The 22826-nt window shown below is 44.8% G+C and overlaps 1 protein-coding gene across 1 annotated transcript; it reads right to left on the bottom strand.

The window, feature by feature from the left end:
• Positions 1–281: 281 nt before the first annotated feature.
• On the bottom strand, positions 282–12442 carry LOC144132678 (uncharacterized). Its single transcript, XM_077665266.1, has 6 exons — positions 11209–12442; positions 8076–8943; positions 4324–4892; positions 2232–2370; positions 1827–2151; positions 282–845 (listed from the first exon to the last, which is right to left on the bottom strand). Exons 1-6 carry the CDS (start codon positions 11935–11937, stop codon positions 554–556), a joined length of 2922 nt encoding a protein of 973 aa, XP_077521392.1. The 5' UTR covers positions 11938–12442; the 3' UTR covers positions 282–553.
• Positions 12443–22826: the final 10384 nt, after the last annotated feature.

The following is a 22826-nucleotide window of genomic DNA, read 5'->3' as shown; positions in this document are numbered from 1 at the left end:
AATCTATAAACTTTGTTTTGCTGCCGTAAGCGCTTAACACGCCTCTGTCTCATTCACTACATTTGTTTACCGGCTACGCATGGCATCGAACGGCCACCCCCTTAATGTCATGACTCGGTGATGACCTCGCGTGATCACCGGACCCGTTACAATGAACTGGCGTCCGCGACAAGACTCTTGATGCAAAGAAAACCTGCGGAATGGAGAGGGAGACTTGTTGACGTCTTGGACTGTGTTGAGGTATTAGAGGGGTGTCATGCAAGAGGTGTTGGGCATGAACTGCTAATCAAAGCTTTATTGAAACAAACTGTCCAGTGTGCAGGATGAATCCTAACGATGTCCTGTGTCTACCTTTGTGCAGAGTGACTTCGTGTCAAAACTTTCACTAGCGTAACATATCAGGTTTAGAGGTTTTCGATTGCTATTTGATGCGGCACTGTCCAAGGAAGCAATTCTTGATTGGTAACGCGACTTCTGCTGACCGAAATCCACAACGTTTCCTCTCTGGTCAATACATGCAAAGGAGTAAAGATATACTGTCTCCCATTACATTTTAGAGCTCTACGCGCCCAATGTCGTTTGGATTTTGTTGAGATGAATAGTGGAGGATCAGTTTTCTCTTGGCGTGCGTCTTTGGGAGCGAGCGCTGAAGCCTTTCCCAGAAGTTGGGCTCGCCCCAGCAAAGGTAATTCGCAGCCCGCACGTAGAGGCGCAGATCCTCGTCCAGCGCCCCTGGATCCACCTCGTCCACCATCACGATTACCAAGCGGTTGATGCTGTCTTCCAGTGCTCGCTGGTGCGCCAGCCTGAACTCCAAGCGGCACCATTCGCTCGCTATAAAGTTCCTGCGGCACAGAGAATGCATCATCATCCTTTTTAACGTTTTTGTTTTAACGTGTCGGTCATTAAACTAGTGGAGGCAGGAATGTGCAGTGTGTTGCGTGTGCCGTTTAATTAAAAGCACCACAGGTATATGTACTAGCAAAGTGACGAGCAAAAAATAAACGTTAATTTTATACGAAGAATGACGAGATTTGATGTAAAGCACACTAAACAGTGACTGTAATGTTTCTTTTTCGACAACATATGCTCTGAGCCCGTACATTTTTTCTGATACTTCGAGGGAAAACTGAATTACTGAATCAGTCAGATCGGCGGGCAAACCCCTAGCGTGAGAAGTTGAGTTACATCTTCAATCTACAAATACTTTTTGGTACGCATGTTCACATGTAATGATAATTTTGTATACAGTTTAACATATTACGATGAAATTGTTCGCAATATCTTTAAGTCTTGTTCTTCTTGGACATGGGTTGGAGATTTATATGAAATGCAGGCGATTATTACTGATTTCATTCAGGAACTTTGAAGCAGGCTCATATTAACTTCAGTAAATGGATTTCACTTGCCAGAAGCGCATTCTCGAATCGAATTAAATATGTTTTATATAATAGAAATATCATTTCTTCATTTCAGTCTTACAGAGACCGCCCAGGAAACCATGCTTCCTCACAGCTTTCCTTTGAATGTAGGTGACATGTGTGTTCTACCTATGGACAGATGTCATCATAGCGACAGCGATCATTTCTGGAACACTAAAAATATATATCTGATACATAAAGTTTACTTTAATCTGCTGTTCTTAACACCAATGTTTTATTTTACATACTGAAGGTTTTTAGGAGCCTGGTCAATTCGACAGCTAACTTTTTTGTCTGAAATAGAGGTCGACGTAAACGGTGCAGTTTTCTCAGGCATATTGTGGACAACATCATAATTAAAAATTAAGAATAAAGTGTTCTAAGGAAGGACCTGCAGGGCCTCACCGCGTCAGGAGCAGCAACGTCCGCCTCGAGCAGCTGACAGCATCGCGGATGATGTCCTGCAGTAGAAAGCCGCCCTTGAAATTCCGGTCGTAAGTGCAGTAAGATAAACCCAGCCCTTCAATTGTCGGCAGTAGCTGATCATGCACCAAGGCTGCGTCCTTGCTGCTGAACGAGACGAACACGTCGAACAGCTTCTCGTGGTCCATATCATCTTCCGCAACGCATCTCAACCAACCGAAGAAGCCCCGAGTGCGCAACCACGCCTTCAGCGGTTTCTTGAAATTCAGGTAGGCCGCCGACATCGCCAGAAAGAGGGTCAGGACAACTGAGCGAGACCAGCAAGGTTACGAGATAAGGTCGGCTTCCCAATGGGATCTCTCTGAGAAGAAAACGCTGATTACTTACCCAAGGCATAAATCAGGTATGCCACGTATTGTGGGAAAGACGCAGGGCAGAGGTGAGTCTGCCCTAAGGCCAGGAAAGTTTTCCGTGACACCAGTGAGTTGGGACTTTCTGTGCATATGAGGCTTCCGATGTCTCGTATCTGTCACAAATAAATTGCGAAAGCCGAAAGTTGCATTTAAGAAAAGCCGTTTATTCTTGTAAGTCGTCCGCGAGGTTTAATAAGGTGTGTTACGTGCTAAAAAAAAGGGCGAGATAAGGTGAAAACGATATAAAATAGTTTGAGCGAATTGGTATAGTCATTGAAGATCAAAAAACGAGCAAAAAACACTCAGAGGATAAAGATAAGGAAGCCGACACACTTGGGCTAGTGTGTGTCGTTATTTACGTTGCCATCTGAACCCTTTTCCGCATTTTGGCCTTCGATACAAATCTGCACTTCTAACCTATTACTTCTGCCCGGTACTCCAAAATCAATATTCATAAGAATTTTTTTCATGTCCTACCTGATTAGCGCTGCCCTGTTTGGCTACATTGTGGCATATTTGATAATTTTCGGACGGAACTCTTGGCTATAAATTTTTCAGCGTGGTTACTTGGCTACTTTTTGATTGCTTTTAAAGTATAGCAAGAGTGCTTTTAATTTAGGATAACTCCAGAATTTAATTTAATATAAGAGTACTCCAGAATGCTACATATGAACACCTTTACCGTAGTGTGGAACGATTACCATTTAATCGTGTTCTTGAAATAACTTGGGAAAATACTCCTTTCTGCTGCAATCACAAAATATTAACCGAGCTTCTTCTCCCTGGCACTCCAAAATTTTTTTGCCTCTTACGAAATGTTGCTATGTCGGTTTCCTTAGAATTAACAATTAAACATGTGCCATCGCCATTCACTTAAACGCAATTCAGCGAAATCCCAAGCAGCACAGCTGGTCGGCCCAACAATGGAAGTGGAAGGTTTTACTCTTGTCCTTTATAGGTCTGATTTGGCAATCTATATAAAATATTGGGCTGATTACCTGTGCTGCTTGGGAAAAGGAAGAAACTTGCTACCAAGCTAGTACACCTTGCTTCCTTTCTACGCTGCTGATTAAAATACCTTAACTGGTGATCGACAGCACGTGCCAGCCAGACAACACAGTAGTGGGGCGCTGTGAACAGAGCCTTGGCTAAGATTTTTCATGAAACGGGTTTTCTTTTTCAGGAGTTTAGTGGGGCACTGGACCATTGCAAACCAAACAGCGTTCTAAAGTGGAAGACGAAGGCCTTCCTTATCTAAAAGAGATGAAAAGCCTCAGGGGAGAAATAAGTGCCCCAGCGCATAACGAAATGATCCAGAAGAAAAACTACAATAAACAATAAGGACACATACTCATGCTCTTGTTTACCGAGCGCCGAATAAATTTACTACAAAACAAATACCATGCATGCCATATAAATGAGGGAATTAAAGTAACTTTACTCCTTCTAAGCAGCGCAATCTTTCTGGTCTCACGACGACGAAATAAATTCCTGTTACATTTCAACTTATTTCTAAATTTCCTGCTGCGTTTTCGTGGTTCTGTGCTGTGCCCTTCATTTATTTTTTTATGTAATCAGGGATGATCTTACTCATCAAAGGGGCTCACAGGAGCTGTTTACCATGCGTCCTGAAATATTTATGCTTTTCTTGCAACGTTTCTGCTTCTGCTGCCGTTTTACTGTTGCTCTGGCACATTTAGTGGCTATTTCTACATCTTGGTGGAATGTTGGCAGCTTTTTTTGGATAGTTATACGATATTGGTAGTTCTTTACCGAGTTTAAGACCTGAAACCGTATTCCAAATTTATGCATTTTTATTATGAGGTACAAATAACAAATTTCATCGCCATCATCATCACCCGCCTGACTACGGGCACTGCAGAGCGAAGTCCTCTCGAAAATCTCTCCGTTAATCCTGTTCTTTGCCAGCTGCATCCACAGTATCCCGGCAAATTTCTTGATCTCATCCGCCCCCCGAACTTTCTGTCGCCCCCTGCTACGCTTCCCTTCTCTGTGCATTCACTCCGTTAACCTTAAGGACCAGCGGTCGTCTCGCATTACCTTACCACATCGGGGTGAGCTCCAATCCACTGCCGAAAGGGGTAATCGGTGCAGTCGCAATGAAAGGGATTGCCAGACAGCCAGAGGGAAGTGAGCTGGCGTTCTCTCACCAGGTTGTGTGGCAGCTTTGTCAACCTGTTACCACTGAGATCGAGAGAGTGAACTGTTTCGGGGAGAAAGGTTAAGTTCACACTCGAAAGCCGGTTATTCCTGAGACACAGCAACTTAACTTGAGGGGCGCTTTGCTTGAGGGCGTCATCAAGATGTTCGAGCCGATTGTCCCGCATGTCCAGCTGAGTCGTGCCTACCGGAAAATTTCTCGGAAGCTTGCTTAGTGCCGCCATTGAGCAGTTGACGATTATCTCCCGGTCTCCGCCTGGTTTTTCTCGGCACTCGCAGTGGCAGCCCGGTGAACAACCTTCTGGCCACAAAATCAAGTTCTTCACCGATATCTTGCTTAGCACCTTTCCTTTAAGCCAGGACGGGTGCTCACAGGTCGGGTACCATGCAATGCGAGCTTCACTATCAGCACGCAAGAGCCAGGCCATTCTGCAGTCGCAGAACAAAGGGTTGTCTAGAAGTGAAGAAAAAAAAAGACATGATCAAATATGAAGCAATGCGTACCAAATAATTTTGGGCATATAAAAATCTATTGTGCTTTAATCGCCGCCCTGTGTTTCAGAAAAGAAACCGTAGTCAGCCTCAGTCATTTTGATAAGAACTACGTGTCGTTTGCGGAAATGTTCGCAGTAAATATCGAAAGTAAATTATTTGCAGTACTTCGCCTTAATGACAGACAAGAACTTTTAATTTTATCCACGTACGGCGCAAGGAGCAGCAAAGATATAAATCGGCACAAGGACTAATCAGTATGAAAAGAGAAGCTTTTGGATTGTATAATGACAACCGCTGATACTGAAGGAATACAAAATTATGTTTTGGAAAATACTTGTGGCGTCATTTATTTGTCTGCGCTGAAAAGATGGCCCCTCCTTTATATGGTGACCTTGTAGACAACATAATTTATCGTATTTTGTAATCGGGACAGCGTACTTACGCAAAAAACTGACTTCCGGTTATCACCTGTGTGAAGAGGGAGATTCAAGGACTGCTGTTAGCGGAGCTCAAAATAACGCTTGCCGCACCACGCTGTAGCGCCATCTATGTGTGGAGTCTCGAAATTGCGTGTGCTAGTTCGTGACGCGACGCACACTACGCCGCACGCCGTACTTTCTGCACGGCGCCGAGGAACCACCCTTTTCTACCCAATTTTTTTTCCGTGCTACTCGTCCAACGCCGGCAACTTTACATAATCGCAAAACATGGCACCAACAGCTGCCGCGGGCAACTTGAAGTTACAATTGCGATGCGTTCGCGAGCAGGTACAGTCCTTGCACAAAGCAACCAGGCAAAAGAATTTGCTACTCAATCGATTAGTGGAGCCCCTATTCTGTTCTCAAGAGCAAGACTTCTCGAAAAGTGAATGGGAAAGGTTCTGCTTATATTACACAGGTTCGGAGGTTAAGGGTTCCATTAAGGGCTTCACTAAGCGTATAAGAAACAAACTCTGTTGCCTGGTTACTTTTTGGCAAACTTTGTACGCCTCTACTAATGCGCTCAATCCATGTTTTTGCATTCGCGTATCTAAACAGGCTTTTCTCGCAGCGAATCATTTCTACACTCTTATAAACGCTTTGATGTCTGGAGAATACATTGTTTTTGTTGGTCTCGATAATTATAAACGGGGAGTGCATTTAGTGGCTTTCAAAAGCTTAGTAATCAAGAAATGCATCATATTGAGGAGGAATATGTCAATTGGAACACCTCATTGGCATCCAACCAATTAATTCTGAGGGATGAAAACCGATTTGGCTTATTAGACAGCTTCACACTGTATGCATTTTGTTCCGGTAAGCTGTCGATGCTTGAGAAGGGAAACGACCCGCGTGCCTAATTGAACATTTGGTGAGTGTTAGATCTCCGGACTGTTTCTCGTTCATTATGAGCTTCAGAATTCTCCAGGCAAACGTCTTAAAGTGTTCTCACTGACCATTATTATTTCAGGATTGCCAGCGCCGCACTGTGAACAACACGGTATACATTATTCGTGTACGCCTTTTTCAACACCTAAATGTTATGCTCAATGTTAGGGGGAAACTATTTCCTTCCAGATTCATTTCACCTTCACATATGTTCGAAATTGGCGTTTCAAGCATAAAGTAATGTTATCAACCAAATATTGTCGATAGGCATAAAGCGACGCTTCCACATTCTGATCATTAACTGGACTCGAACCCGCCGCACAGACACGAATTGTGTCAATGATTGGTTCGAGCCTCGAAAATGATTTCCTTTCAAGCGGAAGCTAGAACGGGACATGTAAGTTGATCGCAAACACATTTTTTTTTGCTGAATATTGAGAAGAATTAGAATCGAGAAGTTCCTATACGTTCTCTGCGCTTCTTCACCCCAAGAAGCTTTCTCTTTCGAGAAGGCAGCTATCCTAAATCAGTAAGCAAGGGAAGGAGAAAACCATGTGGAAGGCGAGCATGAAGCAACCGTCCTTGTACTGTGAACACGCGGAAGCAATGCGAAAGGCTGCCCACTGAACTGCTTTAAAATGTAACTCATACCTGAACGAGATAAATCAGTTTGCTGGCGTAAATACTGTAGTGTTAACGAACAAAGATATGCTATATTATTCTTGCGAAGGGAAGAGCTTTGAAAAACTGCATCAATCACAAAAAACTGACACTAAAAGGTGTATCCGCTGATTATTGTAATGTTTCCTGTTTTATATTTGAAAAACAGTCAAAGATACGTCGGTGTGGTGGGCGCAGTTGGATATTGTAGCAAGGCTGACATTGTGTACGTTATGAAAATTGCCATTTTTTTATTTTAGGGCACAATATCAAATTGCGAAAATGAAGGTCGATAATATCGAAGACGAGCCAAGTTTTAATTTTTTGAATACAAGTTTATTTTTGGTTGAAAAGTTCAAGCGTAAAAAAAAACGTAAACTTTTTTTTTAGTTTGCTTGCCCCATTGCAAGGTTACAAAAAGGCGTCGCTGCACGTGATATCACCGCCGGAATCGAGATTTGTCCGTCTACATAAAACATTTACAGAAGCTTCATCTGTATTTTCTGCAGTAGAAATGCTAGGGGGGCCATTTTGTAAATTTGGAACGCGAGAAAGCACATTCAGCGAGCTTAAAAAAGCGTGTTTTTCACGCTCAATATGTAGAACCGCGATTCGTAATTAAAAACTACCCTCGTCTTCAATGTTCAATGCCTTCAGTCTGCCAATATAATCTTGTGCCCTAAAAGCAAATTTAAAAAAAAAATCCGATTTGTAATTTATTTAAAGAGTAGTCGTTTAGCCGAGTTCTATTAAGTTCACAATGTCCGCCTTGATGTACAATTTGAAGGGCACAGAAGGCACCCTTTCTAAGATGAATTCTGAAAAATAAAATCAATCGGCATATGCTCAGATAATAATATAATCGAAGGCAGTTAATGGTTGTGGCGACCAAATAGTATCTGAGCTCCAGTCTATGGCGAGGCAGTGTGATTGCTGACATGGTCGTCACAAAACTTGCCGATGCAGTCAAAGAGAACCATCCCATACATGCTGGCTTGGAGTTCTTTACTGCAGTGCTCGCCTAAAGTTATACGCAGAAAAGACAGTTTATTTGCTACCAGCAAAAAAATCAACAACACAATATTCATTAGAAAGTGTGGTATGAAAAATCTTACGCTGCAGGGCAATGCTCAGCTCGGCTGTCATGCGGCGAGGGAAGTCGCTTCGGCGCAGTGTTTCAACTCGATTTCCTGCCAGACCGAGACTGCGCAGACGTTCAGCCCCTGTAAAGGCACCTTCCACGCGGCTGATGTTGTTCCCTGTCAGCAGAATGGAGCCAAGGACTCTGTTGTGTCCGAATTCGTTCCTTTCCAAAGCTTGTATACAATTCAAGGATGCATCTATGTGTTTTATGTTTGGAAGATTCCCTACTGAAGCGTTAAGAGAGAGAAGCTGGTTGCTTCTAAGACGAAGGGAGGTTAGTGTCACAAGACCTCTGAAGGCATTCCTTCCAACCCACTGGATGCTGTTTTCAGCTATGTCAATTTCTAAAAGGCCAGAGTTGTCTATGAATGTATTGTCTGGGATATTGGTTAAGCGGTTTTCCACTAGGGACAGCTTTTTCAAGGATCTGAGACCTGCAACTACGTCGGTAATGCTAGTGATGCGATTGGAGGATAGGTTTAGGATTTTGATTCGGCGTGTGTTTTTAAATGTCCCGGTTGCGCTGCATAGCCTGTTTGCCGACAGGTTTATATATTCTAATCTTGAGTCCGTAGGAAATATCGACGCGTTTAAGAAGGTGATGTTGTTGCTGGAAAGGTCGAGGTGAATCAATTTTTGAAGTGCTCTGAAAGCTCCAGGTTCTACATCAGTTATATTGTTATTGTTCAGAAGGATCACTTCTATCTTCCGATTGGACGCTGAGAATTGAGTAATGACGCCTATGCTGTTCCTTTCAAGATCTAAGTGCGAGAGATTGGGCATCGTAGATTTCACAAGTGCTTTGATGTCCGTTATCTTGTTCCGTCCCAGTACGAGTCTCTGAAAAAATAGGAAGAAGCACGATGAGGAACTTTTAACATGAACACAGCTCTTCACCGATTACCGTGCTAGAAACGAAAAAAAATTATCTTGAAATGCACGAAAGCTTTAATATAATTATTCGTCCGAACAAAGGATAGGGCCTCGTGATGATACAAATAAGACAATTTGGGACAAGTTTCTAGCAGCCCGTCAAGTTGGAAAAGCACATCAGCAGCTCAACCGTGTCAAATAAATATAAACCGCCAACCTTTGCTATGAGGCAGAACAGTTGCCTCTGCAGAGAACGCCTCTGGTGTTTTTCGCCAATTGACCACCAAGCGGGACCGAGCCATAGCACTTTGCTTGTCTTGCACTAAGTGATGACTGTTTAAGGCAGATGGTTAGCGTGCCAGCACCACGGTGCGTCACAGCGCAGAGCCCAGATTGCGTGTACTATGAGGCATTAATAAAAAGGAATGCCACCGAGCGCCGTAACGACTCACCCATCGTGGCGGCTACCAACGCACGATATGGAAACACGCTGGCTTTAACCATCAGCGCTGCAGCAGGATGTTATAGCTGCATTGCTCGTGGGATGATGATGAGTTACTTTTGTTTTTCTGGGAGCCGACAACGGCAAACCGTTGTTAGGACGGACAATAGCACATATTGATTCCCAAGGTGGGTGCATAATTTAATAGTCATCATATCCCGGTTTATGGACACAACTGTCAGAAAGCTCCCGGTGTTGCCTTGACAATCAGTTCACTCTGCAACGGGGACGCACGAAGTTTTTTGTACCTCGAGCCACCTTTTGTAGCGATAGCTACATTACGGAAGCATCTCGAGCCTTCAGAGTGGGGGAGCCGCCACGCTGTCACGTGGTTTGTCACGTGATGCGGAGCAGCTGCTGGCGGCGCGCTGCCGTGGCTGATCACGTGGTTCGTCACGCGATTTGTCGCGTGACCAGCCACGTGGTGCGGAGCAGCTGCTGCTGCTGGCGGCACGGCGCACCGGCGAAACCGAGCTGCAACAGCTGTGCGCATGCGCCGTGTCAAGTGGGCCGAAGATGAAGAAGGAACGCCCAACGAAACGGAGTGGCGAAAGACTGACTTTCGAATTCAACTGAGCAAGTTACACCCGGCCAGCTGTAGCTATCGCGTCACTCAAGTTTTAACCAGGGCTAAACCACCGCCAATTTTTTGTGACTCTCTGTGTGACGACAGTATTACAACCGCTCTCTGTACGTATGCAGCTACACCCAACACCTCGGTTTCGTGAAAATTTCACATCACCACAATTACGCATTCGAGTATAAATATCATAAAAAACAACAGTGATTACATGCGCCCTTATGTGGATGACCAATGCTTGCTAAGGAAAAACATCACGTTTCATTCCCGTTTATTTATCGCCAGCAGCACTCACGCAGCCTGCTCTAGCCATCCTCCAAGATTTCTGCCTTCTCCACATCCCAAATTCCCGAAAGCTAGGGCGCGCAGTTCGAAGATAACAGTGAAAAAACTATAAAACTATATTGTGGAGCGATTGCGAATTTCGCCTTTCTACGTCTCCTCTCACTCAACCCAAGCCCTCGTACGGGTACCTCGCCATTTACTGCTAGACTTTAGGACCCTGCAACACGGTCGAGACATGGCTGCCGCATTCGGCTGCATGATAACAGCCGCTTCGAGGAGCAAGACGCTGTGTGTCGAACCCCGCAGCTCTGTGCTCAATCACTTGTGATTAAGGGGATTGCGGCTTTCGTCGTCATTCCTTCGCCCAGATCGCTGAGAATGTTTTATAGTTGTCAGTCTCAGTTTTTAGAAGCCTTTTCTTTCGTCCTTCCTTTCCCTCCGAAGCCTAGCTGCGGCATTTACGAGCCATTCCATTATGTCTGATTTCCTTACAACACTTACGCGGCGGCGCTGAAAGCATGTGGGCGACCATCTATCGTGGCGGCAGGGGACGTTTCCTCACTACCAAAGTTACGACGTACTTCCACAATATTTTTGTGGACAATAGAAGTGCAATTCGTGCTCTCCAAATGACCTTCGCGCTAAGCGGCAGCGCTCTAGATCACAGGATTCGCTTGCAGCGCAAGCTGCCGACTGTTGTGGTGGCCACGAAGCACTCGGATTTACCTTGCCTGTGATATCAACTAAAGTAGCATCATATTGATGAATAACTGAAAATGTTTCTGTCTCGCAAGGCGTATCTTGCTTATTAAACCACCGAAGGGAGCATATGAGTACGGAAAGTTGAAGAAACAAAACGCCTTACCCTCAACTTTAGCATGTTATCAAAGAAGTCGCCTACAGTGGAGATGCGGTTGTTGCCAAGGATGACTGCCTTCAACAACCTCGTTCGCTTAAAAAGATTAGGAGACAGGCTCTCGATCTTGTTGCTTGAGAGTTGAAGATGAAGCAGCCTCGGAAATCGTGACAAGAACTGGTCGTCCACTTCCTCAATGCCGTTGAAGCGAAGATCCAACCTTGTAAGCCTCGGCAGGTAGGGCCCGCCTTTGAGAATCTTGATTTTGCTCCAGTTCACGAAGAGGTTCTTCAAGCCTTGCGCGGCCCTCAGGCCTCTTGGCAAAGTCTGCATTTGGGTCTTCGTTATTAGCACATTCCTTAACCGGTTAATGTGGGTGACGGCCACTTCTTCGATGTCTCTCAGAGGGCAATCTCTGATGGACAAATCAAATATGGTGTGGTTGGAAAACCATGACGCAGGCAGCTTTGTTGTTTGCACGCTCTTCAGTGACAGCGTTTTGAGGATGACGCCCGCCACCTTGGCCATGTCCGCTTCAATTTCTTGGCTTCTTGAGATGTTGAAACACCTTACCTGGGCTCCGCGTGTTGTCAAAATGCAGGAGCATCGATCGAGTTGCGGGCAAGTGGTTTTCACCTTTCCCCATCTCTTGGAGGCGCTAAGTACGACGGTGCAGAAGTCCCCAAGCACTAATACAGTGAAGGTCAGATGAAGCGTACGCATGGTGACCGAGGACATAATCCAGGAGGTTCTTGTCGCTCGCAACCGGTCAAGCCACGTGTGGCGAGGTCCGATCTACCCAGCTGAATGGAACAAAAAGAGCCCGCACCTCTCTTAAACACGGCCTCACCTCCGCGGAGACCTCGAAAGAGGCATGCGTAAATTAGCAGCTAAGGCCTCATGCATTGCAATGCTGTGGATTTATACTCAAAGCAGAGTTTTACACAGCGGAGAGTGGCGGCGACTTCACCAGATTTGCTGCTGTTATCACTGCACAGCAAAAATGAGGTTGATGACCTGGGTGAAAACCACGAGAAAGATGACCCGGTGCGCTCGTTGCCAACGGTCCAGTGACGCACCGCTTGTTTCCCGTCTAGCTGCGCCAAGGCGGCTCTGCCGCTGAACAATCTACTGGATAGAGGGCCCGTAACGAATTACGTCAATTAACAATCAGGGAACATTCCTCCTCGTTCTTTCACTGAGGCAAAATAGACTCGTTTAACGTCTGAATATTTAGAGGTACAGTCGCGAAGCGTGGGCATCGCTGGAAAGCGGATGAACCGAGTGAAGCAACAGGAAGGCAAAACTGTTGGCGGAGCGAGGCGTCGCGATAGAGGAGAGCTTTTTTTTTGCGGTATGAATTTTTCTCCGTCGTTCCGCATTGGAAGCACGCGTATTGGACTCGAAGGAAATCCTTCATCCGGTGCTTCAAGACAACGGCGGGCTCGAAAATGCCAGGCATGCATATTCTAGGCAAATATTCGGCGAGAAAAAGAAATTCTTCACTGATATTATTCAGAGTATTCAGGTATACCGTAACTGTTCTATATCACTGCCAGTAAAATAAACACAGGCTGTCGAAATTATTCTCTAGCCCTCCCCTACACTACCTTTCTATCTTTCTTGCACCCTCTACTGTATCCCGGCACCCACGGTGGGGTTCCAGTATCCGTGTTGTGTGAGAGAGTTACTGCGCCGTTGTATACCCGCAACCGGTTAATATTATTTATTGCGCTATAGGAAGAAACAACAGGGTAAAAAATGTATTTCAGAATGTCGGTGCAGTCTAGAGATTGAAATGAATCCGCCATGGCTCGCTTCTGTAAGGGGTCGTCTTATTGACCGGGTATGGTCATTTCAATCCTCATTCAGATAGCGAAAATTTCATCTTTCCTGATGGTATTAACTACATGCTTCTAATAAGGACCTAAGTTTTGTCATCTTTAACACTATAATGTGCATTTATTGCAATTATGGCAGACTGGAAAGCGTGCACAGCTGCAGAACCAATTTTCATTTTAAACGTTTTGTGCGAGAGACGAGCATGCAGAAGAATCACCATGCCGTGTTGTAGCCAACCGTGCCAGGCGCGTGATGTCAAAGGCGGAGTGCCGAGGTCTTTTCATCTAGGAGGCATTAACTGAGCTCGCAGTGTATCTGATGAGCGGTGTTGGCTTTCTCCAAAAAAGTGCGCCTGATCTCCTCTTGTGGACAGCTTCACACAATCACTTTTTTTATTCTAGAAACTTATATTGCTTCGTGGTGTTAATGGCTTCTAACTCCCAATTTTCTTTAACCATGAGATATAGGCAATCAGGCGGCTTATACCGAAGTTAATATTTTGCGAACCAATTATAATAATTATACCAGTAAGAGAGGTTCGCGGCGGCTGACAGGTTGTTGTAATAAATGTTTTTTTCTCTTTGAGACTTCCTGCAGATCGAGAAAATTGGAAATGTGCGCTAAAGCAGACGGTAGGCTTATGAAAGGGCTATGGATCAGCGAAATTGAACTTTTTTTTCCACTATATAATGATCTGCATACAACACAAATGTGCACATTGTGAAGACTGTCGTATATTAACAGTAGTAACATATCAGGAAACGATGTAACGTTACGGCGAACGCTCTCTCGGAGAGAAGGCAGCAAGGTCAAGGTGGGGCCCTGTGCTCATCGGCGTACAGGCCTTACCTGAGAATCATTCCCGTGGCTTTCTTCAAAATAGAGGGCGCGTCAATTTCCCCGGAGTTGCAGTGGAAGCAAAAGGACTAGTGCCTTAAATTGCGGTCGTTGTTTACTGGCATGGTTTTCCATAATGCGGAATTTCAGATTCTGGACACATTAACGGGAAATAGCACTGAGCAAGGACGCGTGTCCACTTTCTGTGCTTATTTTAAGATTTTGTGTAGAAGTTTCCTAAACCGCTAAAATGCCACACTGTGGTAGCAATATACTTTCAAAAGGCTCCAAGGCGACCTTAAGGATAGGCTGAAACAGACGATTCGGCCAGTTGGTAATCCATGAGTGTAGACAATGCAAAAAGACGGCGACGTAGGAAGAACACAAAGGCGAGCGGCCGGCTTTCAACTGAAGCTTTATTGCTTTGCTCGCGAGAATATATACATTGGGCGCAACCAACAAAATAAAACATGGCGACAATCTTATGAACAGATATATGCTAAGAACAGTTGAATGTGACAAAATCGGTCTCTTCATCTCGCGTCGAAAAGCCCTATTTTCCTCGCTCTTAATGCCAACGAAGCGCTACTGACACATGCGTCCTCAATCCTTGCGACTTCTGTGGCTTCTAGAATTTCGCGGCTATGCTGACTGTGATGCCCACTTATCATTCTCGTTTGGGCGCAGTGGGGTGTTCTCCTCTTTGTGTTTTTCCTACGTCCCACCCGCCGTTTTTTGGTGCTGTTGCACTTTTAAGAATAGGCTTTCAGTGTTTTCAAGAAATGCGTTGTACTTTCTCTTTCTCACTTTCCTGGCCGTGATCTTTACCTTTACTTTAAAGCACCTTGAGCGAAAATGTTTGACAGATTTGGGAGCTTTCCCCAAACGGAACGTCCTTCAATGCGCGAACTGCGGAAGGCGTCTAGCCGCTTACTTTGGATAACCTTCGTCAATGTGTTAGGTAAAGTGTTTAACCGCTTGTGTTCTTCAGCCTTAAAGATGATTTCAGCCGCCTTCCTCGTGTTTGCGTCCTGCCGCCTACCACTTCTGTGCCGATCAGTCAGCACTTTCCAACTCCGGAACCAACCACATATCAGATTCGAGAACATGAAGGTCCTTCCTCTTTTTGGAACCTTCCAGCCCCTCAAGCTTCGTGTAGCATCCTTACCGCCAAGCATCTGGTCACAGAGAACGATCAGGTCAAGAAGAACATGGGTGCAATAAAAGGTGAATGGCGGCTATAAAAATGATTTATCTCGTTCTGATGTCAGCCCTTCATATTCCGGACCTTTCCCAAAACCACGCGAGGCCTTAGGTTCAAATTCACCAGCAAACCAGCGCAAAGGTCGGAGACACAGAACAGCAACACAGGGCGACGCTGGACTATCGACTGCATTTATTTCAGAAACGATCACATTTATACCCTTCAATACCAAACCACGCTTGCGCACACATGGCAGATTTACAAGAAAAGGTAGATTGCAGCATCACTGACAAATATCAGGACCGCAATCATTGTGCGACACGTTACGTTAAGGAGTTCAAAAATCTAATTTCTTTATCTAATAGACTAACGGTCGTGTCACTTACACATCGATCTGCTTGTTTAACGATGTGGTATGTCTCTAAAATTTCGCGTTGACTCTTATTTTTACCGCGTTCAAAAATTAAAGCCTTCTTGAAGAGCGGAGTGCATTTTTGCTTCCTGCAATGTTTAGGTAAATTCGCCCCGTCATCTGTGGAAAGCGACCTTTCACGTTCTCTGAGCCGGGTGTTAAGGCAGCGGCCAGTCTGCCCAATGTTCATATTTCCGCATGATAAAGGTATTTAGTACACTATCTGGGTGGCCCAGGTGACATTTTTGATTTCATGATTGATTGTGCACTGTGAAATATTAATATTCCTATCGTCAATTTTTCTGCACAAACTGGCCAGTTTTCGCGGGGCTGAGAAAAATACATCGACACCGTGCCTACTCGCGGCCTTCTTTATGTTGTGTGAAAGTGCGTGCAAGCAGGGCATAACTTCACACTTTCTTTTGTCGTTCGTTTCTTTCATCACCTTAGCTTTGGCTTTCATTTTTTGAGAAGCTTTTCAGACGCACCTTTGATAACATGCTTAGGAAAGCCTGCTTCTGTTAGTGTTTGATCTTGCTGCAGAAAGCTTTCTGGTACAGTATGGAAGCAGCTTTTTTCTAGCGCGCTACTGAAGCATATGGTTGCAACAGCCCTTACGGTAAGTTTGGAGTGGCAGGAGTGGTAAGGAAGTAAGTCTTTCTTGGTTCGTGGGGCGTAGGTCCAGCAAAGGTGTCCAATGCAGTCAAAAGTTAAAACGAGGTCTAAAAACCTAATACGATTGTCGTCCGGTAATTCATGGGTAAATGTCAACGAGCTCGAGCACGAAATAAAGCAATTCAAAACAATAGCCGCCACATCCTGCAGATTGTCAATGGGTAGAACTTTCAAAACTAATAAAAATTATAAACATAATGGAAAACCTTTGCCGACACATGTACCGACTCGCCCAGCTCACCACTCTACTGAATATATCAGGAAGGTTGCCCCCTTTTCAGATGGATAAAATCATCTGATTTGCTTCAGTTTTGTCGTCAACGTCCACTCCGTTTCAGCCGAGTCAATACATAAATTAGCTTAGGGACCCGCACATGTGCGGAGTGAGAGTTGTGGAGAGAGAGTTGAAATTAGGCAGAGAGGGAAAAAAAATCGAAACTGCGGTTCTAGGTGCTTCACCTGAATCAGTGCAAGACTGTTCAGGTAAGTATTGTGCAGCGTCCACGTTAAATTGTCGTTGTGCTATGATTTTCTTATGGTCGACAATATTAAAATCAAGGGGACATTCGTGCTTGTTTTTATTTTTTTCTGTGAATGAATCAGTTGGCCCTGCTGAACGACTTGCGGATTCACATGTTTTGATTAACTTTTCGACAACTGAACTTAGGATGTGAGGAAGGTGCAGAGCTGCAAGCCTATTTTCATCATTTGTGAAGCTTGACACCATGCAATGCACAGAGGATATCTAGAGTGACTTAAGAAGAGAGCTTATGAATGCCTGTTTATTTTATATGGGAGAATGAGCTCAGTTTTCAATTAACTTTGTTCAAAAGTGGAGAAACTGGGAAACAAAGGATAACGTTTCCTCAAGTTCATAAATCAGATTAGGAGGTCTACCGTTAAGTACAGGCGCCAGATGAATGCGGGCGCGGTTAGAAATATGCACAACTGCTTAGGCACCCGACTAGAAAGTTTCTCGAGCTGCATCCAAAAATCGAAGCTAGTCATCGACCCATCTGAATACCTTAACAGCTCATGAGTGTCGTACGTCTGATCTCGAAGCAAGCAGTATGTCGGTCAGGAACGGAGTGATACTCGACACAATGCAGAAAAATAAAGCGATCCTTCAATTCCTGTCATCAGCTTCACAAGGAAAAATTCAGAAGCACACGTAATAACATCGCGTGTTCGAAGTGATGTCATTTCCTCTCTTATAACTTAAATTCTATCCAGGCAATGGGAGATTTTGTTAAAGGAGGGCGCAATTTGGTCCAATGAGCATTTTCACTCTTTACGTTTGCATTTAACGGCGCCGAACATGCATCTCTTTAGAGAAGAGTTTCTTCTCTGTTCATCGTTGTTTACTATCATCCTCTCGCGTTGCTCGCGTATAAGTGTCGAGCTCAAACAACACAAAACTACTCCTTCCTGCGTTTTCAAAGAGTACACAACTAACACAAAACACGGCTGAGCGCAGAAACCAGGTGTCTGGCATCTAGAGCTGCATAGGGTGATCCTAAGCTGCTTGGGACGCAGGGGCCCTATCAATGGTCTCTCAGGGCTACATTCCACCAGCACAACTTTTATTATATACGATTTGAACAGCCTTCTTTATTGCTCAAAAGCAAAGAACAACGTTAAAAAAACACGACGTTATTAGGGGCCATGCCATGATTAAAGACCTGGATTCATTCGAAATGCAGCCTTATTGAAATGTCTGCATAGAGGGTAGGGCAGGCAGTAACGCTTATAATTGAGAGGTTTCACAGATGTCTTTTTCATGGTTTTTCGCTGTTTCAGTTTCTCATTCAGGCGATAAGAATCCCGTATGGAGAGATGGAGCTCCTCGTCCGTATTAACAGCCCAATAACCGCCCGATATATGTTGTTCACGAGTGTTCGCTCATGTGCCAGTCGGAACTCCCACTGGCACCACATACCACCAAAGCAGTTCCTACTTGACGGAAGAACTGCCTCGCCGATGGCGACCAGTTAGCATCTGAGTTTGGCCCGGTATTTAGAGACAATGCCTTTTTACTGCTGGAGCAGATAAATGATGATTATCGGCGCAAATGCAAAAATATTTATATAAATGAAAATATAACTACAGTGAAATGAAATACCGTAAAATAAAGAGCGCTCACCGCCTCAGCGAACGTGGAGCCGTTTTTATGTTAGTAATTAAAACGAAAGAGGAACTTGGCACTTCCGATTTTTTCTAAACAATTCCTTCGTCATCCACAACCTCTTTGTTTATTTTGAGAAAGTAAGATTACTTATATCTAAGTATCACGGTTGCCCTGAAGCAGCGGATACCGGATTTCCCTGCCGTTCGGCGCTTCTTTTGAGACGCGGAACATTGCGTGGAGAAGACGGCTGCGATTAGCGCCGTTTCCGGCACGACTGCCTCCCGCGCACGGTTTAGTCACTCCTTCTAGGCCCACTAGTAGACGCACCAGCATTTGACATTTTCCTTGCCTATCGACCCAGTGTCCGGAGCAGAATAAGGAAGATGAATTTTTTTTTTATTTTTACCCACGAATTCTCCACAGTGGTAAGCCGAAAATATGGTCTCTACTATAAAGCGTTCCCCAAACTGAGGATCAGTAGCACAATCTATAGTTTTATCTGTCAGGGAATATTGATGTGAATGTCCAGGAAGTTTGATTATAACAAGCTATTCATGCGTTGGTAAGAGTGGAAAGTAATCGGGCCGGGACCGTGAACCATTTTAGCGGGCTGGCCTGGAAACTGTGAACCATTTTAGCGGACTCCTGGAAAGAAATGTGACTAATCACGCATCGAGCAATGCTAGGCGAGGCTGTAGGTTTGTTGGAAATTTGTTTTTGTAAGTGTTGAGGAAATTTGTTTCTGACACTAGAGTGGTACCAAGAGTTCAGACAATGACAATGAGCGTGAGCGAGTGCACTACGCAAGCGTTGTTTGTTCACGTGCCTTTTCTTTGTGGAGTTGCTTGTGTAATCAGCTGCGTGCGGGAAAAGTGTGCTTATCATGAAGCTATTGGTATTATGGTAGGTAAGTGTGATAGGACTAACAAGAGACGAGGTGCTCAAACGTAAGCAATAGCTCAAGATACATTACATAGTGACAATTCTTCTTACGTGCAATATTTTAGGCCGAGTTTTATCTACGTGAGGCCTCCAACTGATATTTCCTCTAAAGCGAACAGATCCCAAAACAGAGAACAGTGGGAATGAAGAGCATGAGAAGAACACTAGGAGGAGAGCTAATTTGCAGCTGTAAGAATTGGAAGCGAAATGACCTGCTCGAGGAACCGACGCGCATACCCAGCTCTCCACAGATTTGAAGAGGCAACTAGATTTCGGGGTAAACTGAACTATGATGACGGGGGGGGGGGGGGGGCGAGGCGCGGAGGGGGCGAGTCTCGCGGAGGTGGAGCTGACAGAGGCTTGCTAGGGATACGGATGCTTAGGGTCAGGCTTAAGCGTTGTTCAAAAGCTCTGGGAAAAAATGCTCCCAGTGGAACTATATAAGCAGTATACTTGCGCGGAAAGCGATGCTACTATGTCGGTGGAAGGATATAGGGATTAAGTTCATTACTCTGTTCAGGAATTATATAGCTCCCATCAGGCGTTTCTTGTGACAGAAAGTTCAATTCAACTTTGAGGCTTGGTCGTCTATTGGAGCCCGCACTGGCCGGGCCGCCGCTTTTTGATGTGGTTCATCAATGACGATATTCGTGGCACCTGTAGTGAGGTTGCGTGCGCAGTGGTTACGAAGACCACCTTCCCAGCCTAGGTGACTCTCTATTTGGTGGGCAACGACGGAACCTGTGCCCAACGCAGATAAACTAGCGATAAAAAACCATCATCACAGTGCACTGAAGTGACGTGTTAGAGTGGACGCAGCCACAGCTTGTGAAATGGGGAGGGGTTTCCACCAATACGGCTAGCGGAAAATGAAACTGGGCGGTCCTGAAAATAACGAAAACCTGTAAACCCAAAAGACTGGTTTCGCACTGGTCCTCCTCTATATTCAGCCTTGCGCGTCAGTGAAGTGGACATGCAGGCAACAACAGTGTAGTGTCAATGCCCATATCAGTTTGCTCAGTGCGCTTGTGAGGGCGGCGAAACTGATACGAGCTCGCTGATGCTTGCCATGCAATAAATGCTTTAAAAGATCCATTAATTGCCTGCATCAGGTCCTGTGTATTCATACTACTAATGTAGTAGAGCACATGTAGATCCAGAGGGTATGGGTGGGGGGCAAATGCACATGGACGAGTAACATACCTTTCGGAGAAATCCCCCGAAATGAATGCTGGAGAAGGAGTATGAGATTCCAAAGACTCGCAGGTGCCTTGTCTGCCTTGGTAAAAAGCGAGACCATTACTTTTTATCATGAGCGTAGAAGTGTTCACTCCAAGTGAGGTGAATTTATACATAAGAAATATATTGGAGGGGAAACTCGGGTAGGTCGGTGAGTGCATTGTTATCGTGTCTTCACCTGCGACTGCTCATCGATAGACAGTGGAGGGAGAAGACCTTAATTGCAAAATCGCAAACAACTAATTGGTGTCAAAAGGAAGGACAGTGGGTCGATGGGGGAAAGTGAGCAGTTATGAAAGATAAATTTCAGATTGGTATCATATTTTGTTAATTTTAAAGCGGAGGCCAAGAGCGGTTTGGCTTTTTTATATGGGCATCAGGAAGCAAAGAAAAACCCAGGGTTTACGAATACGAAGAAAATTTAGACATTCTCAGCGCAAGACTGGTAGTTGTGAGATATGGATTGGACTTTTTGAATTGCTAATGAAATGCGGTTACAGATTGAGTCGTTTGAGTATGTTTCTTTTTGCATTTACTCACAAGGGCATGTCGATTGTTGATTAAGAAGATAATATGCGAGTACAAATGAGGGACGACAGCCGGCCTACTGCTACATCTAAAAGTAGTAAGTAAAATTTTCAGTCAAATGACGTCAAACAGCCATGTTTCAAAGTTAAATGCATTTTCTAGGTCGGGGGGGGGGGGGGGGGGGGGGGGGGGCTCAGGCCAATGATATGCAAATTTGGGAATGGAATACCGACGCTCGTAGATGGCAGCGCTGTTTATAACTTGGAGGTGACATGACTGTTTCAATCAGGAAATTGCCACTGCTTGGGGCTACGGCCAAGTTTTGCTACACCGATTACAGTTCATCATCCAGTACTGATAAGGAGGATGAGACGTGATTCTAGGAGGCCTAAAACTTATCAGGTACCGGCCTGTCGTTGTAGAGTATGTATGTCCCAAGGTTATGTGGTGGCATATTTACGGGCTCTTATGATGCACGCTGATTTGAGACGACTTTAGGAGCGCCGTCTAAACGTGCTAACAACAGGAGGAAAACAACAATGCGTTATTCAAATAATGTTACCGTCTCCAAGAGTTCACGTGAGGTCCACTTATTCAGTGTTCGACGTCCCGGGAAGTATGATTGATGTCTATTCAGTATAGGCAAAATGTGTTCGCGGGCCAGTGCAACACGGTCATATATTAAGGAGTGGAGAAAGACAGTAGCCCCAGTCCCACGTGCAGGAGCGCGGTGCCGTATGCATGTGGAAGGGCAATTAAAGGAGACACACTGATAATTTGATCACAGTGTTCACTACCCCAATAGGCTAATAGTTAACTTCCCAGAGGTTTTTTATTGGGATGGAAAATAGCGTGTAGGGCTTTTTTTGGTATACGGGGCAAACACTCTAAAAGAACCCTTGGACATAATGTGATGAATGTTTGCCAGAGCAATAGTAAAATGTTCCCAGATGGGGTAAAAAAAAACAGGGGAGACTTTGATGCTTTAACGATCAATAGTGCAAGAGTATCAGGTTCAAATAGTGGCGGAAGGATGTGGCCAGACGATTAGCTTACCCGGATTTAAAAGCAACTGTAAGCACCGTGAACCTCAGCTGGGTGCATTAATGCGGAATTTGCGTAAACCGCTATGAAGCTGATCTATCAACACCAGTAATTGAGCGAAATGGTTTCGCATTCGGAGATGTGCAAAACTGGATGTGCAAAGCTGACAGAATGTGTTTAGTGGCGGAGATGACTCGCAGAGTTGTGCTGGTTTTTCATTTCTTGTGGGAAAGCAGATCAAGCTAGAGAAAACAGCAAAATGATGAAAAACTTGTGTTGGTGTCCAAGAAATAGGTACCACTGGTCACTTGCGCTCGTAAACGGCTTGACTGAAGATGTGCTTCGGGATTCATGCTGCCTTCTAATAGGCGGTACAATCAAGCGTTTCCTGCACATTTTCCGCGCGCGGAGCAACATACCCTGTTTTCGTCTTTTCACTTTATAAAGAAATCCTCAAGACGCTCTCATGTTCGACAGCTGCTACAGTGAAACGATATTCGGGCTTACCTTTAGTCGAGTATTTATCGATTTTGTAATTTAGACAATAGCCTGTCAAAGTTATGTGAAGCGCACGCATGTTTATGGCAACATGAAATGGAAGAATGGCTCACATTACGCACACTTGTATTTTTCATTCTTTTAGTGAAAGACTCTGAAGTACGATGAGTAGTTTTACCCTCTGGTGCATAACATTGGATTTTTATAGAACACCACGTTTGCACGGGTAGGCTGATTTCTTTTTTAATAAATTCATTGTATAGTGTCAGAAGAGCTTG

The sequence above is a fragment of the Amblyomma americanum genome, chromosome 5, assembly GCF_052857255.1.
Source record: "Amblyomma americanum isolate KBUSLIRL-KWMA chromosome 5, ASM5285725v1, whole genome shotgun sequence".
In the NCBI taxonomy this organism is placed as follows: Eukaryota; Metazoa; Arthropoda; class Arachnida; order Ixodida; family Ixodidae; genus Amblyomma; species Amblyomma americanum.
This window is presented reverse-complemented; position numbering and strand designations above follow the sequence as displayed.